We start from the raw sequence: 15558 nt of genomic DNA on the forward strand, positions 1-15558 counted from the left end.
CCCGCTACAGGCCCGAGCAGTGGAGGTATACTCCTCTTTGGAGATCGCCCCCACCCCCCCTTCCACCGGGTGTACACCGCCTTTTTGGCAACAAAACATTCCCGGACATCCTTGGTGAGCCAGGGAGGCTTTTGGGCACTCTTGCCCCCCTTGCTTCTTGTTGAGATCGTCACCCCTTGGGCCCTGAGTATCGTCTCCTTAAGGAACGACCATTCATCTTGGGCACTGAGTTCCCCTGCCCTCAAGAATCCCAGTGCCTCTCCCACCAATCTCCGCAACTCTTTGAAGTTGGCCCTCTTGAAGTCTAGGGCTACCGCCTTCCTGCAGGCCCTTGTCACCCTGCGCTGGATGATGAATTCCAGCAAGCGATGATCGCTATCACCCAGGTGGTCAAGGACCTGGAGCCCCCTTACCAGATCATCACCTGTGGGCAGGACCAGGTTCAACAGGGCATTTCCTCTGGTGGGACTGTGCACCTCCTGGGTTAAGTGGAGGTCCTGTATCTCAGTCAGGAACCTCCTGGAACGGTCCGACCTGGCTGACTGCTCCTCCCAGCAGATGTTCGGGTAATTTAGATCACCCATGACAACTACATCCCTTGCCTTAAGTGCCTCTGCAAGCTGGCCTGAAAATTCCCAGTCCAGCTCCTCCCCTTGGTTGGGGGGTCTGTAGTAGACCTCCACCATTAAATCCCTCTCCCCACAACCCCCCTTGTATTTTTAGTAACACAATCTTACCCTGAGTGTTATTTCATCTGCAGTGAAATTTCTCTGCACCATCTTTTGTCTATAGGTAGTTTTAATTAAGTTTTGACTTAAGAACCTTAAATCCAGGCCCTGATTTGTCTCCTTCAAGAGTAAAAAATCAAAAGCAATGCATTGCATGATATAACTGTAATACCAACCAAACACTGAACCAACAGTCTCTCTGAAGGAGATCATGAAGTTGGATGTCTGGTATCCCCATGAAGGAGCTGAAGGGAAACTTGCTCACTCTATGGTTTGTTTCCATGTGTGGAAGATGTCTGTGGCACAGGGCTTCTTGAAAGTTAGGGTAGGTTTTAGAGGCAAACATTGAGTCTAGAAAAAGTGGTCTCGGTATGAAATGTGCTGGGTGTGTCTACACATGCTATTACCATGCAGCAATAAACTTCAGTGTGTATTGTGCCGGAGCTTTTGCTCCTGGGCATGCCATTTGAACATGTGCCCAGGACCACGCACGTTGAGCCAGGTCAGAGCAGCCCCACCTGCCAGTGGGGCCAGGGGATCAGCCTGCCAGCCTGGGGCTGCTCTTGGTGTCCTGTGAGGTCAGGCCAGCGCTCAGGATCTCAACATCACACTGTTAGACAGGAGGGCGTGGTGTACAATTGCACACGCACACACTCAAAAATCAATTAGGCGTGTACACACATTAGGCCCCACCAGGGCGTGCGCGTGCACACACACACACACACACATACACACTACGAACTCAGGCACATACACATTCAAAATTACCAGTCTAGGCACATGCACACCTATCACCAATTCAAGGACTTACACACTATACACACCAAAAGTTAGACAAAAAAATCAATTGTCAATACCCACATACCCAATACATATACATGGATCACTAATTCATATATCACACACACAATGACGTGTATGTATGTGTGTGTGTGTGTGTGTATTCACCAGTTCACACATATACCACCCACCTACAAATACACACAGGTGATGTGGGGTGTATGTGTGTGCTTGGGGTACTTGGGATGCCTGGGGGAAGGTTAAGGTGAGAGAGAAAGTGTAAGGAGTGAAAGGAGGAGTGAAAGTTGCTAGAACCAGGATTAGAACCAGTAGACTAGAGAGAAATTGACTGAGGAAATGAGGCTTGGGGTTATTTAAGGTCAAGTGGCCCCAGGTTTACTCGAGGTCACTGGTGCAAGGGGAAAAGGCTGGTGGCAAGGAGGAGACAGCCAGGAAAGAGAGAGAGGCAGACAGGTGGGAGCTTGGGGCTGGAAACTGAGGCAGACAGCTGGGAGATCAGGGGGCAGATAAGTGGTGGCAAGGAGAAAACAGTCAGGAAACAGACAAAAACCCAACTTGGGGTTTCAAAATAACAGTAAACAGACAACACACTACACAGCCCCATGAAGTTATTGGTTCATACACACACACACACACACACACACACGCACGCACGCACACGCTCACAATGGCAGTAGGAGAAAGAGACTCAGTGGAAGGGTTGGAGTCCAGGTAGGGAAGAGAACAGAGTCCAAGTCCTTGGTTGAAGAGACGGTGGGGGTGATAGCTACCTATCCAGGCTAGAAAGGGGTCTTTGTCTAGCAGGTGTTGTCCAGAGTGGGGCCACCGGCAGGGCCTCTGGGTGGATAGGTGGTGTGGCGTGGTGCTGGTCCAGATGGAGAGGGCATCCCCCTGGGTCTGTTTTCACTACCCCTTTTTATGGGGCAGACTACCTATGACCCTAGTGGTAGGGGCATGCCCAGGCAAGAGTCAGCCCCTGGTGTACTGAGCATGTGCACTCCTAGGTAAGGACATGTAGTTCCAGGTGTCTGTGATGGTGGGTTGACTGATTTCTGCAGCAGTCTTTGTCTTCCAAATCTTGAGCCAGGGAGGGTCAAGGCAGGGTGATGGTTGGGTCGTCGAGTTGATGGTTCAGTCATTCAGAGGGAGCTGTTTTTAGAACTCCTGTCATTGTCTCTCAAGCACCCTCATTCATCCCCATTCATTCAGGAACCAAGTTACATAGGAGGGGTAGGTATGAGTCACACAGTTACAACAGAGTAACAATAGGGTATGCCTGAGCAGGGGACACAAGATGGAGACTTGACAAACAAAATGGAAACTTGACATGACTTATGCTAACTTACATATGTAGGCCTAAATCATACGGTATCAGTAAAACAGTAATATAGAACAGTAAAAATTAATATAAACATAATTATACAAAATACAACAGTGGATATCCATAACAGGGCACTTATTTGAAAAGGAGAAAAAATGAATAAAACAAAAACAACTTGCTACCAAAATAAAATGCTAAAGCTTATCCTATGTCTTAACTCACTTATACTTATCTATAGGGAATACAGAGGGAGAGAAAAAGTCTGAAATGGTTAGGGGAAGGGGAGGGAATGTATTTTTAAATTAAAAAAACAAAAACCGGAGGTTTTGCTACACTCTTATCTGGCTCAGTCCACTGTGGAGGGGCTGGCTGGGGTATGAGGGTGCTCTAGGGCAGAGCTAGCCAACTGTCAGCCCCCACAGTGAAGCACCCTCATGCCCCAGCCAGCCGGGTCAGCATCTACATATGCACTGCTGGACACAAAAAAACTCTGCAGCAGAGTAGTACTTGTAAATACAAGTACTATGCTGCTTTGGAGTTAACTTGTTTCCTGTAGCCTAATAGGGCCACACATACAGACATGAGACATTTACTGTGGACCTAATTAGTCTACTCTGCAGTAAACATCTTGTGTAGACGCTCCCACCTTCTTGGTGCTAGAGAGAGGTTGGCTATTAGAACAGGTATGCATTAAGGTGTCAGACTTGGCAATACCTTGAAGTTCTTGATGTGAGTCTGTATTGAGGATGCACAGAGTTTGGATTATAGAGAATTCGAGAGTTGTGTTGGTGTAAATAAGAAAGACCAGGTTGATTAGTTGTAATAGCCTTTTCCAGATTGGGTTTTCTTACCATGTGCATTCATTCTCCTGTCCCTTGAATTTTGAGTATTCTTACAAGTTGCACTGTATTAGATTGTATTGTTCCCATGGTTTATGATTTTTTCCTTGTTATTTATTAGGTCTAGCAATGCAGTACTTTAGTTTCTAGTTTTCCTGCCTTCCTGTGGCACATCAAATTTTAGTTGTGCTAGTGCTCCTTACAGTACTGAGAAACCTTGTGGGTGCTTGGCTAGTGGGTCTTGCTCATACACTCCAGGTCAAGGAGATCACCAGATTTGGGGGTCAAGAAAGAATTTTCCCCCCCCAAGCTAGGTTGCCAAAAACTGTTGGAACTTTTTGCCTTTTTGTCAGCATGGGGTAAAGTCCACTTTCTATGGATCCTTTGGGCCTGTTTTACCAAGCTAATTCCTGGATATAATTTTAGTGGTGTCCTCCTCTCTCTCACTGCATTTCTTTTTCTCTAAAGATCTTAAGTTGTTGTGGAGTGCGGTGTTGGTACTGGATTTGGATCCAGCCCCTATACCTTTGTTCTAGGCGAACACAGCCCTCAAACTGACCACAACACCTGCCAGTTGATAATAGGCGAGTTTATTGATACAGAGTAATAACAGAAAAACAACAATACAAATCGATTTGTAATCAACAAAGCAACAATCAAGTGATTCTATATCTACCAATCCCAGGGCTGTCATCAGAGTCAAAATGCGTCTGGTTAGGATGCAGGCTCCACTCTGAGACTCTTTCTCTTAGGTGTCAGCAGTCTGGAGGCAGGATGCCGAGGTCCACAGCCCTGCTCCAGTGGAGTGATGAGACGGGCTGCTGGTATGCCTTTGGTCCATGGTGGCCTCAGGGAGGGACCCTTTGTTAATCTTAAATCTCTGCTTTTGTATTCTTCCCCCTTGATGACTTCTGATGACTTCATCCGTGGCGGTCTCTGGTTGGCTGTCTCTCTGTAGTCACAAGTCCACATAGTCTTCTGGGCCTTCTCATAATTTGGTCTGTTCCTCCAAAACCGGGACTCAACCCCTTGCTGCTCTGGGGTTTTGTAGCTGGTGTCACTTATCTCATATTATGGGACAGTATGGAATATACTTCCTCAGTTCCCAGGCTTTGTTGTGTTAGACAACCTGGCTGCCTTGAAGGCTGTGATCTCATGTTATGGCATGCTCCCCTCAATTCTCAGGCTGTGTCCATCCGTTGGCCTTGTGCTAGACAGCCTGTCTGCTTTCAGGGCCATGAGAAGCTGTGTGTGCGCCTCCCAAGCTCTTTAGAAATCCATTTAACCCCTGCTGCCCATATTGAACCCTTATAATGTATATATCTATACCTATAAGCCAATTCCCCTTTAAAAACAGACCTTTAAATGCTGTTTCTAAGCCAACATGCAGGAGGGGCTGGAGCGGAGGTTGTTGTGGATCTTTCTGGAAGCAAGTTTTCAGGGAAGGAGGGGGACATATTTGAAGTGATTAATTCATGGTGAGAAGAAAATGTGAACAAGCATATTTTAAAAATAGATTTGTATTTATATCTTAGTGAGATTTCAACTGGGATTTTGTTGGGAAGATCTAATTGAAGGCAGAAAAAGCATGTTTGCTTCATCAACTGAAGAAATAAAGGAAGACAGAAAACATGCAGTAGCTGTGCCAAAAGAGTCAGAAACCATAACAAAGGTTTGTTTTAGACTAATGATGAAGTTGCTACACAAAGAAAAGTTATGTACCATTAACTGGAATTCTTTGAGAGAAGCCTGAGTGTATCCCTTCACAGGGGAACAATTTTATCTCGCCCCTTTTCTGCTTGTGGCTACAAAACACTGTGGTGTTAGTGGTATCCATCATAGCCTGGATGCAGTGCCCCACCCTGTGGTGCATTGAGTACTACCCTGAGCTCAGGGCACTAATATGTATCTTTACCGCCTCACAACACACAGACCTTACGCTTAAAGGTAGTTTTGTTTGTTTCCTCCAGCCTAGCAGAAAGGCATCTGCTATTATTGTCAATGATGGTAGAGGGGAAAAAGAAACCTTGCTGATGTTGGCAACCTTCATATCCATGGAACATATTCTTGATGACATTCTGCCACCTGATGAGCAGAACTGCCCGTGACTAGACAACTGTCTCAATAAAACTATGATGTTGTTCTTTCGTATGTGGACTGCTACCACTGGGAATACTTTGGAAAAACCCATCATGGTCATAGAGACCAAAAAGAAGGACTCTGTAATGGTAGTGGTCCTAACTTACCATAAATTGAAATTATTTTCTGTGTAAGGGCGTGATGGCTGTGTAAAAATAGGCAACTCAAAGTCAAGAGGTATGAACCGTTTCCTCTGTTCCAGGAAAGGAGTTATGGTGGTCCAGGTAGCCATTTTGAACTTGAACCTGAGCTTGTACACAAAAGTGTTGAGCTTTCTGAAGCAAACAGGGACATTCTTCTCCTTTCTTGTTTGTGACCAGGAAGTGGCTTCTGTGATAACTTCCTTGTCAGTGTTATAGGAACATCCTCTATGCCCACAAATAGGGGAGGAAGGAAATCTCATGTTAAAGCAAAATCTCATGAGAAGGGTCTGTAAAAATGAGTGGGCATGGAGGTTTGGGAGTGGTGTTGTGCTGTACAGGATAATACAAACAGCTGGGATAATGACTAAAACTTGGAATGGGTGGTCTGTCTCGACCGTCTCTCAAACGGCTTTTCCTGTTGACTAGAAATGGATGCTTCCTCTTATAGTAGCATTGGTGATTTCATAGTGGCAGTAGTGAAATATTTGTTAGATGATGTAAAATGAAATGCAGAACAGAAGCTGGGTTTTGAAGTGTCTCTGACTGAGTATAGCTTTTATCTGTTTCTTCTCTGGAGCACATATGTATATCCCTAGAGAGCAGAGAATAACACTGAAATCCTAGAGAGTGTTCAGAGCCCAGTATGTCTTAGAAACCGAAGAGATGGAATTTGAATCCAGGAAGACTTTCTTATGAAAAAATCACTGTTGCTATTGCTTGATATGTACACTTCTTGGCCTCTTGTAGGCTAAGATCTGTGTAGGACAACTTATAGGAAGATTTTGGTAGTCATATGTTTCTCCACAAGGAGTGCAATAAAGGGTTTCTTAGAAAACAAATCAATTTGTAAGTGAAGCATGCTTAGTATTCATAAATCCTAAAAGCATAGTATGCCAGGAGTGCCTGATGGTTGGCCACCTGGAACTGTAGACTGGCAAAGGAAATACTACCAAGCAAGTCGTGTCTCACAAGATCCTTATTTTTGGGATGGAGTGGGAGAAGGCATATGATATATATAAGTCCAAACTCTGGAAGAGACTGATAAACTTTGTCAGTCTTTGCAGTTGAGGCAGAAATGGCTGCCTTCCATCAAATAATCCTGGATAGCTATGAAAGGGGTGATGTTGCTAGATGCAGATTGACGCAAAGTGTCCACCAGCCTATGTGAGGGTTCATCAACCTCTTTAAGAATTGGGAGAGTTTGAGCCACTCACCTTACAATATTCTGGAAGCCTCCGTAGTGCCAAAGGGGGAGGAGAGATGACTGCTTCCTCAGGAGAGGAGAAAAGCATTATGAAGATTTATGCCCCGATCTTCTCTGGGGCCATGAGAGTCTGCAATGCTGAGGCAGATGTTTGAAGTTTTGGGTGGTAGAACTTGGTAATGTTTCTTAAATGTGGGGCCATGTGCTAAATAGCTACATATTCATTGAAAATTAGGGTTGGAAGGGACCTCAGGAGGTAATTTAGTCCAACCCCCTGCTCAAAGCCGGACCATCCCCAACTAAATCATTCCATCCAGGGCTTTGGTGAGCTGGGCTTTAAAAACCTCCAAGGATGGAGATTCCACCACCTCTCTAGGTAACGTGTTCTAGTGCTTCACCACCATCCTAATGGGAGAGATTTCTTAATATCCAACCTAAATTTCACCTTGCTGCAACTTGAGACCATTGATCCTTGTTCTGTCATCTGCCACATAAGGAGGGGTCCTTGCAGCTTCTTACCTGCACCAAGAGACATGAGGTAATGATCTAGAAGTTCAGTGTTGTTGGGTGCAGTGGTTGTTGTGTAAGGGAGCAAATGTCTAAGGGCATCTGGAACAACAATCTTTGTCAGTTGAGGAGTTGGATGAGGAGACCTCAACTGCTGGTCCTATTGGACAAGAAACTAAACATGGTTGCCACTATTTGCTGCTAGGTACCCAAGGCTGATCTCATGGTTCTTGAGATCAGTGTTAGCAGGTCTACCAAAAATATTGAGGACTTGCTGAGGTCAATGAAACAAAGTGGCACTTTAGAAACAGGGCACAGGATGGAGTGGAAAGAGGCTGCTGAAGTGCACCATACCTCAGAGGTAGCCCCTGTCCTTTAGTGCCAGGACAAAAAATGATGCCAGAGCATTGGCTGTAATGGCTCAATCCTTTATGCTCCATAGGAATTGAAGAGGTGGAGTCTGTAGAACTGATGTCACTGATGGGATATTTCTGAGTCTCATGAAGCTACAAAGTATTACATCTAGACAGGTGAGGGAAGGTCAAAGATTACCTCTTAGATTAATTCTGAAAGTGGGAATCTTGCCTTGGAGAAGATTCACTAGATCTCACAAGGCTTGACCTGACTAGAGAACTTCTCTGGAATGGAATAGGAGGATTGGCTTGAGAAGGAGCTTGCATTCACAGCTGAGCCTTGCACTTGTATCTGAGGTCAAACCCATAGATTCTCCCAGGAGGCACATCTGGAATCTGGCTTCATGGTCCTGAGAAGCTGTTTTACTTTTAGCTACATTGAAGCTTATTGGCCAGAATTTGCATCTCCTAGTAAAACCACCCTAGAAACCAGTAAACTTTAAGTTTTCATTTTGATTTCCAAAGATTTTGATCAATATCGTCATTGGCGACACATAGGGAGGGCGTGTGCACCCCTGAGATTGGTGGTGCACCCCCTGAGAGAAGCGCTGCCAGCAGCACCTGCAGGCAGTCACCACTCACCACCCCCTCCCCTCACCGCCGACACTGCTGGCAGCATCTGCGGGCAGTCGCCAATCGCCACTGCCAGTGGCATCTGCGGGTGATCGCTGACCACCGGTCAGCACTCGGCCTCCACCCCCACCACTGACACTGCTGTGGCTGACTTCGGGAGCTTGCCACTGCCACACCCCTGCTGCTGCTGCAGGCGGTCGCCATGCCCCTCCAGCCTCTGGGGGCCCAAAGATCCTTGCCCACTGGCAGTTGTGGATAGCTTGATACACTAGTCAGATACCTATGAAAGAAGTGGAATGTGTCAACAGAATGTCGGATGTTGCATTTAGCTCTATCATCCTCCAAGGGTGGATAGTGGAAGGCACTTTTTACAGTTCATCTAATAAAAAATGTGCTTTTTAAAAACCAGTTCACTTATGACACATGTCCTGACATGTTGTTTCATTTATGGAGACCCTGACTAAATGTCGGCATAGGACCAGATTAAATGTTCTGAAGTTGCTCTAATTTTAACCAGAACTACTTCAGTGAAATCAGTAGAGATGTTCTGGATTTATATTAGTCTAAGAGATCAAAATCCAGCCCTAGCACTGCCATCAAATTACTAAGGAATGATACATTTTTCTCTGTAACTAATAGGTTCGTTCTCTGTTAAATGACAACTTCACGTAAAACCATAAGTAGAATGACAATAGTTTCCTACCATCTGTAAAAGGACTTCCATAAAGAGTAATAGTTTATACATTAGAAAACATTTTAATTTTTTTTTTTTTGCCACCCAAATGTAAATCACTAATCCTAGTTGCCGTTTTAATTCTACATGTTTGTCAGCTCTAAGCACTCCTGAAAAGAACTGTTTTCCTGTTTGGTCAGAAAACTCTATTCTGCTGTCATTTATGTGGCAGTATGTATGTGCAACTTTTCCAATCTCTACTAGATCCTTTAATAGAGCAGTATGATAAGATTAATTCCAGCCATTTGATTAAAATAGATTTTTTTCCTCCCTGTATTTAGACATATATTTTTTCCTGAAATGACTCCCCCTTCTCAGTATTCTCCAATCCTGCTGCAAGAATCTGACTTTTCACCACTGCAAGCTATGGAATTATTTTTGCTTTATTGTATTGATTTTTTTTAAAACAAAAATTAAAAAAATTAAAATCTAAAAATACTGTTGTTATTGATAGAGGATTTTAGTGGAAGAAGAGAGTGAATGGAAAGTACTGAACATCTTACAAATATAGCAAGTAATAGTTCAGTCCCCAGCATCAAACCATGTCATGTCTTGGAAAATAACTGTTTTCCTGCTCGGTACTATGCCAGGTTTGTAATTTGTTTTAATAGCTTTATATTTGGAATACAGAATTAAAGGACATTGTCAACTTAAATTTGGCACAAAATTAAATAAATTTCCCACAATTAAAAAAAAAAATCAGTAAAAGCAGATGGTTTTAAGCAAATAAACATTTATTTGCAGTTTCTGAAGCACTCACATAAGCAGCCTAAAAGTAAAAGTGATTTTTAAAACAACCAACCAACATAACTTCACTGTCAAAACTGAAAAAATTCTTAAAATGTGTGTTGGTGTATGGATGTGTGTGGGTACACTCACACACACACAAATCATTTCAAGTAAACTGGATTTTTCTTATCCAATTTTAATTATGGAACTACAAGTTGATCACCATGTCACTAACTTGTTCACACAAGGTGAAATATCCCTACTTTTAATTTATCCCTGCAGTGTTAACATGATATACTCAGCTTGAAACCTAATTAAAGGATGAAAGCGGTTTCTTGTACCATTCTTAGCCCCACTACCACTTTTTTGTGCTTGTATGTTTTCCTGTGTTTAATGTTTCTCTTCTCTGCTGTGTGGAGCTTTCCCACAACAAACAGCAGAAATTAATTAACAAGAACCCTGATTCTGGTTATGCAAACATTTATGTATGTTAGCCATCCTGTGGAAGTACTTTAATGGTAGTGTATAAATTTATTCACTTCAGTGCCTGTAGGAGCAGGGCTTAATTGATTGTACAGTGGAAACCACAGTTATCGACACAGTCTGTCAAATGCAGGGAATGAACTGAACATATGAAGAAATATATATTTAGTTTTAGGAGTATTATATGTAATTTGGAAGAAAAGACTAGCATAATTTTTCCTTTAAATCATCAATTTGAAGCCATGTATCCAGGTTATTCCTTCCTTTTTGCCATCATGCTCCAATCATTGTTATTCCTTTCTCTCTCTCTCTCTCTCTCATACATATCCATCTAGTGGCCTTTGTAAGTTTAAATGTCTTGCCTCTATTAGAATTGACTTGAGCATGATTCTTATGTACCATAATAAGCATTAATGGTGATGGGTACATGCACTGAGCACTTTCACTACAAAATGTATGCGTATGTAACATGCATATTTGCAAATAACATGCATATTTATTTTAAATTTATCAAGTATAACATGTTTGAGTTGGCTGGAATTAACTGTTAGCTGGTCATATAAATAGGAAAAAAGGGCTTGATCTTGCTCCCCTTAAAGAGGTATACAATCTTTTGTAATACTGAGAAGAAACACGGGTGCATTCCCACATTTCACTACGACAATTTCCCCTAGTATCCTATAGGAACAATGGCTAGTTTTATCAGTATGGAACATATTAACATTTTTTATGGTCCATACTTTTCCCTCTCTCATGGGATATTTAGTAACATGCGTATGCAGAAATTCCTGTCTTAACTGCAAATAAATATGATGATGATAATATAGCAAATTAGTTCTCTAATAATACACTTATTATTAATTTATCTAATCTACATTTTCTCTCCGTTCCTTACAGTCCTGTTATTTTGGACCAGGTCCACATTTTCGTCGTGTTCTCTTCAAACTCGGTGGTCAAAGTCCTCTGATATCGTATTATCTTAAGATGCATGAAATCACTAACGTATCAAGTTCTTTGACATATAAGATGAAGCGCACTGAAATTTACAAACTACCATATCCTTTTGAGCTGTAATCTGAGCTTTGTTTATAAACTGTTCTTCTAAACATTTAACTAAAATAGTCTTATCCAGCCAAAGAAAATCTCACCCATCCATCTTGTTTTTCTTTTTCCATTACGATTAGGATAGTTGGACAGTTTTCTGTTCTCTAGACTGAGACAGACCACAGTAATGTAGAATATCTCAGCAAGGGGTTAGACCAAAACAGAAAAGTTTTGCTATACAGAATAAAGATGTTACCCTGTAACATATGATTTAGAATGACTAAGTGAAGCTGAGCCTTATCTTAGTAAAATTGCTTTTATCTCCTAAATGTGCATATCGGCAAAGTCTGAACCAGAAATAAAGATCCAAAATTTAGTGAAACTTATGTTTATAGTTGCCTTCAAGCTTCACAGATTTGGTTGGTTGGTTTGTTTGTTTGTTTGCTTGTTTTAAACCTGAATTAGTCCACCAGCTCTAATCCCCTCCACATTTTAAGGAAGTTCAGATTCAGATGTGAACCTTAGGAGAGTGCATCTATTGTGGGCTAACTACAGTTATACGCTTAGCTTTTGTTTTCACATTTAAATTAATAGAAAATGAGGTGGTTTCTTGTTCTCTCTCGTATGTTAATTGTTTCCAGTTAGATTTGGGTTTTTGGGGGTGGGGGTTGGGGGGGAGGGGGGGTGTTGTAGATTTAATATTTCTCAGTAAAGATTTCAAGTTCCCTTGAGTTTTCTGCTAGTATTTCTGATCTCCTTTATGAAAAAAAGTTTGCATTACATACATTAGAGAGAGACTTCTCTACTATTATCTGACAGCTTATTTGAGTCTCGGTAAGCTACTTAAATGCATCTCTGTTTAGTTTGTGTAGATTAGATTTTTATTGTAAGATTTAGGTTTATAACTTATGTTCACACTGATCATTCAAATTTAATTGAAACCACATAGCTGGAGGCATTAAGGCACGCATAAGATGTTATGGATCTGATTCTTCTCAGATATAAGCTTTATACTAGTGTAACTCTGACACCAGTTTAAATTCAAATGACTACTGTAACTTGTGAAATTTGCAAGAAATGTAGCAGACTGGAAGACTTGCTTATGTTCTTTTCCACCTAACAGCTTTTTTTATCTTATTATAAGTAAAAGGCAAGGATTTTTGTCGGTGATATCTTTCATTGGATCAACTGCATGGCTGGGATAAAGTTAGCCAAGCTTTTGAATGCTATGCATTCTTCATCAGGCTTCTCTTTTATGATAATCTTCAAGGTTCTCTCTTTTATTATGCTTTAAAAAAATTAGTAAAGAAAATTTAACTGACTAATTGGATTAAGTAGAAAATTTCAGGCTGCTAATAAAATCTAGTCAGAGTTTTCTTTAGGTTCTAAGGAGTTTCCCTACTTAGAGTGGGGAAACATCTGCTCTTCTGTGGACCTTGTATGCAATAGAAGCTTTCTGCACCCCTCTCCTTTTCTGTTCCCACGCTGGACAGCCAGAGTTTGTCTTCCTAACTAGTAAGAATGTAGGAGCAAATTAAGCACCATAAACTATTATTACATCAGCTTTTGTTGATATTTTTGTGGTAATTCACCATAAGAAGAATCTTGTTTTTTGGGGTGTTTTTTTAAGATTCTGATTTTTCTTCCTCGAGTCTTAATTCATGGCTTGCAGAAAGGGACTGGAGTAAAATCTAAAAGTTGGAAACATGAAAGAAAAAAAGAAGCAGGATGTTAATTTTTTTTCCATTGGCTGATGAACAACCCAAAAACATTTTTTTAAATGGATGGTCTTTCGTTCCTTAATATAATGAGTATAAAGCAGTTAATGAAGGCATGTTTTAAAAAGTCTAGAAGAACTGCAGCAAACAAATACCTAACTGTCAATGCAGCAGCCTGAACATATGCATCCTGGAACCACATTTTTTAAAAGGCATTCATGTGCAAAATTTCAGCTACAGACTTGAAGCATCTATAGAATCTCTCTGGCTCTTTTCATTGATGGCATATTTCAAAGGAACAATTTAAAAGAAAAAAACTTCCTATTTCCAAGAGGAGATGATTTTGCAGCTATAAAAAAAAGTTCAAAATTTTGCCCTTCTTACTAGATTTTTCCTGGAAATAGATCTGCAAAGTACACATGTCAATTCTGGAAATGCTAGAACCAGAAAAGCTTGTCCAGTAGTCAACATTTTCAAAGATAAATAAAACCATCAGGCAATAAATGTGTACTAATTTTATTTAGGAAACAGAAGACCACATATACCAAAGGAAAAAAGCATCTCATTAGTGAAGCTAAAGCAGACTGTAGAGATTTAGTTTGTTAAATTAAACCCTTAGGCTTGCTTAGAAAAGGTCTCCTTCCCTACTACTTTGTTAGCGGTGGAACAGAAATGAGTGTAAAATGTCCCTTTATTGAGAGCACTGCACTGACTCTGAACAGGATTTGCTTGTTTTAAGTTTGCAACCAGAGTAGGAAGAAAAAAAAGATCTGGAAAACTGAATTGTGTGAGACTTCTTATTTAGTACTAACAACACGTAAACTACATAAAACTACTAATTATGTTTTACTGAGACCATAAATCCTTTTATTGTTTTGTGATAACATCTTTCAGTTCAGATATGACCGATTACTGAGGACAGATTGCAAAAAAAAGTCTACTTGTATCTTGTGATTATACAAGAGTTTCTTTTGTAAGCTTGTGTGGGGAGTTTCAGTGACAGAACAACAAAAATTCTAAGGGATTTTCAATAAGAGAGAAAATGAATTAGATGAGAAATTGTCTAAAATTAGTTCCTGGCACTAGGAATTAGGAAAAAAACACTTAAGAATCACTCCAGCTACCCTGCAACAGTTTGCAAGTATTTAAACAATACGTACAAATAAAAGCATAGAACGCAAGGGATGGTCCTTGGAGAAGGAGTTTGGTTATTTATTCATTCATTTCTACATGCATCAGCAAGGCATTATCAAATATGAACAAATCAATGAGTTTTTATTGCTGTACACAGTCCAATAAACTCATCCTTGTGTCATAATCAGGGATACTGGCTTTCCCATATTAAAAAAAAATCAAATTCACTGTTAAAAATAATAAATAAATTGCAAATTCTCTGATTAGAACCCTAAAATCCGTGATTAAAATGAAAGATGACTATGTATAGGTATCAGTTGAACACAATGTTTTCTTGTTATATTTACAATGTTAAAGCAATTTGGAAGCCTACCAGTGCCTCAATCACTATAATAAAATAAATTCTAAATACCTGTAAATTTTGATATTTGATTTTTGGGTTTTTTATCATAGAAAATCAGAGCTCTCCCTGCCCCCTTCACTCACAGAATGCAGGTCCTGGCCCCTCACTCCCAAGCCATGGCCCAGCCCTGCTGTAGGGGGCCCCCAGCTACCAGGGCTACAAGGCCAGGGACCTGGGTCCACAGCCCCTGCTCCCCACAGCAGCGCCCAAGCCCTGACTGCTGCCCACTGGAGGTAGCCTGGCTGCTCCCGCTGCATGCTGCCTGCCTGCTGTGGGCTCAGGCAGGGGAGGGGCCAGCTCCTCACTGCTGTGTGCACCCCCGGACAGGGGGAGGGGTACCCATGCCCCCCAGATCTGTGCGTGGGGCAGGAGCAGGCACAGGCTGCCTTCTGCAGGCTCAGGCTCCCCACCCTACTGCCCTCCCCCAGGGCCTCTGCAGCCCAATGGGTGCAACCCAGTATGGCAGGGCAGAGCAGGGCCATGTGGAGAGCTCCTTGCCACTGCGAACTCTGTGCTGTCCTGGCGAGGCATCCTCTGCCCATGCAGCAGCAGCAGCAAGGGCAGTGGTGCAGGGTTGTGCCTTTCACTGCTGCCGCGCAGGCAGGGGGTGCTTCGCCAGGGCAGTGTGGAGCTTGTAGTGGCAAGG

At 42.0% G+C, this 15558-nt stretch overlaps 1 protein-coding gene across 1 annotated transcript in view; it reads left to right on the forward strand.

Annotated features, from left to right (window-relative positions):
- Positions 1-15558, forward strand: part of FAM227B (family with sequence similarity 227 member B) — a 51877-nt gene that overhangs the window by 26832 nt on the left and 9487 nt on the right. Inside the window, exons 2-3 of the mRNA XM_006029044.1 lie at positions 5225-5361; positions 11511-11668. Of these exons, the coding sequence (XP_006029106.1) occupies positions 5225-5361; positions 11511-11668 (295 nt within the window). The remainder of the gene's footprint in view (positions 1-5224; positions 5362-11510; positions 11669-15558) is intronic.

Source organism: Alligator sinensis, unplaced genomic scaffold, assembly GCF_000455745.1.
Source record: "Alligator sinensis unplaced genomic scaffold, ASM45574v1 scaffold814_1, whole genome shotgun sequence".
NCBI classification, from domain to species: Eukaryota; Metazoa; Chordata; order Crocodylia; family Alligatoridae; genus Alligator; species Alligator sinensis.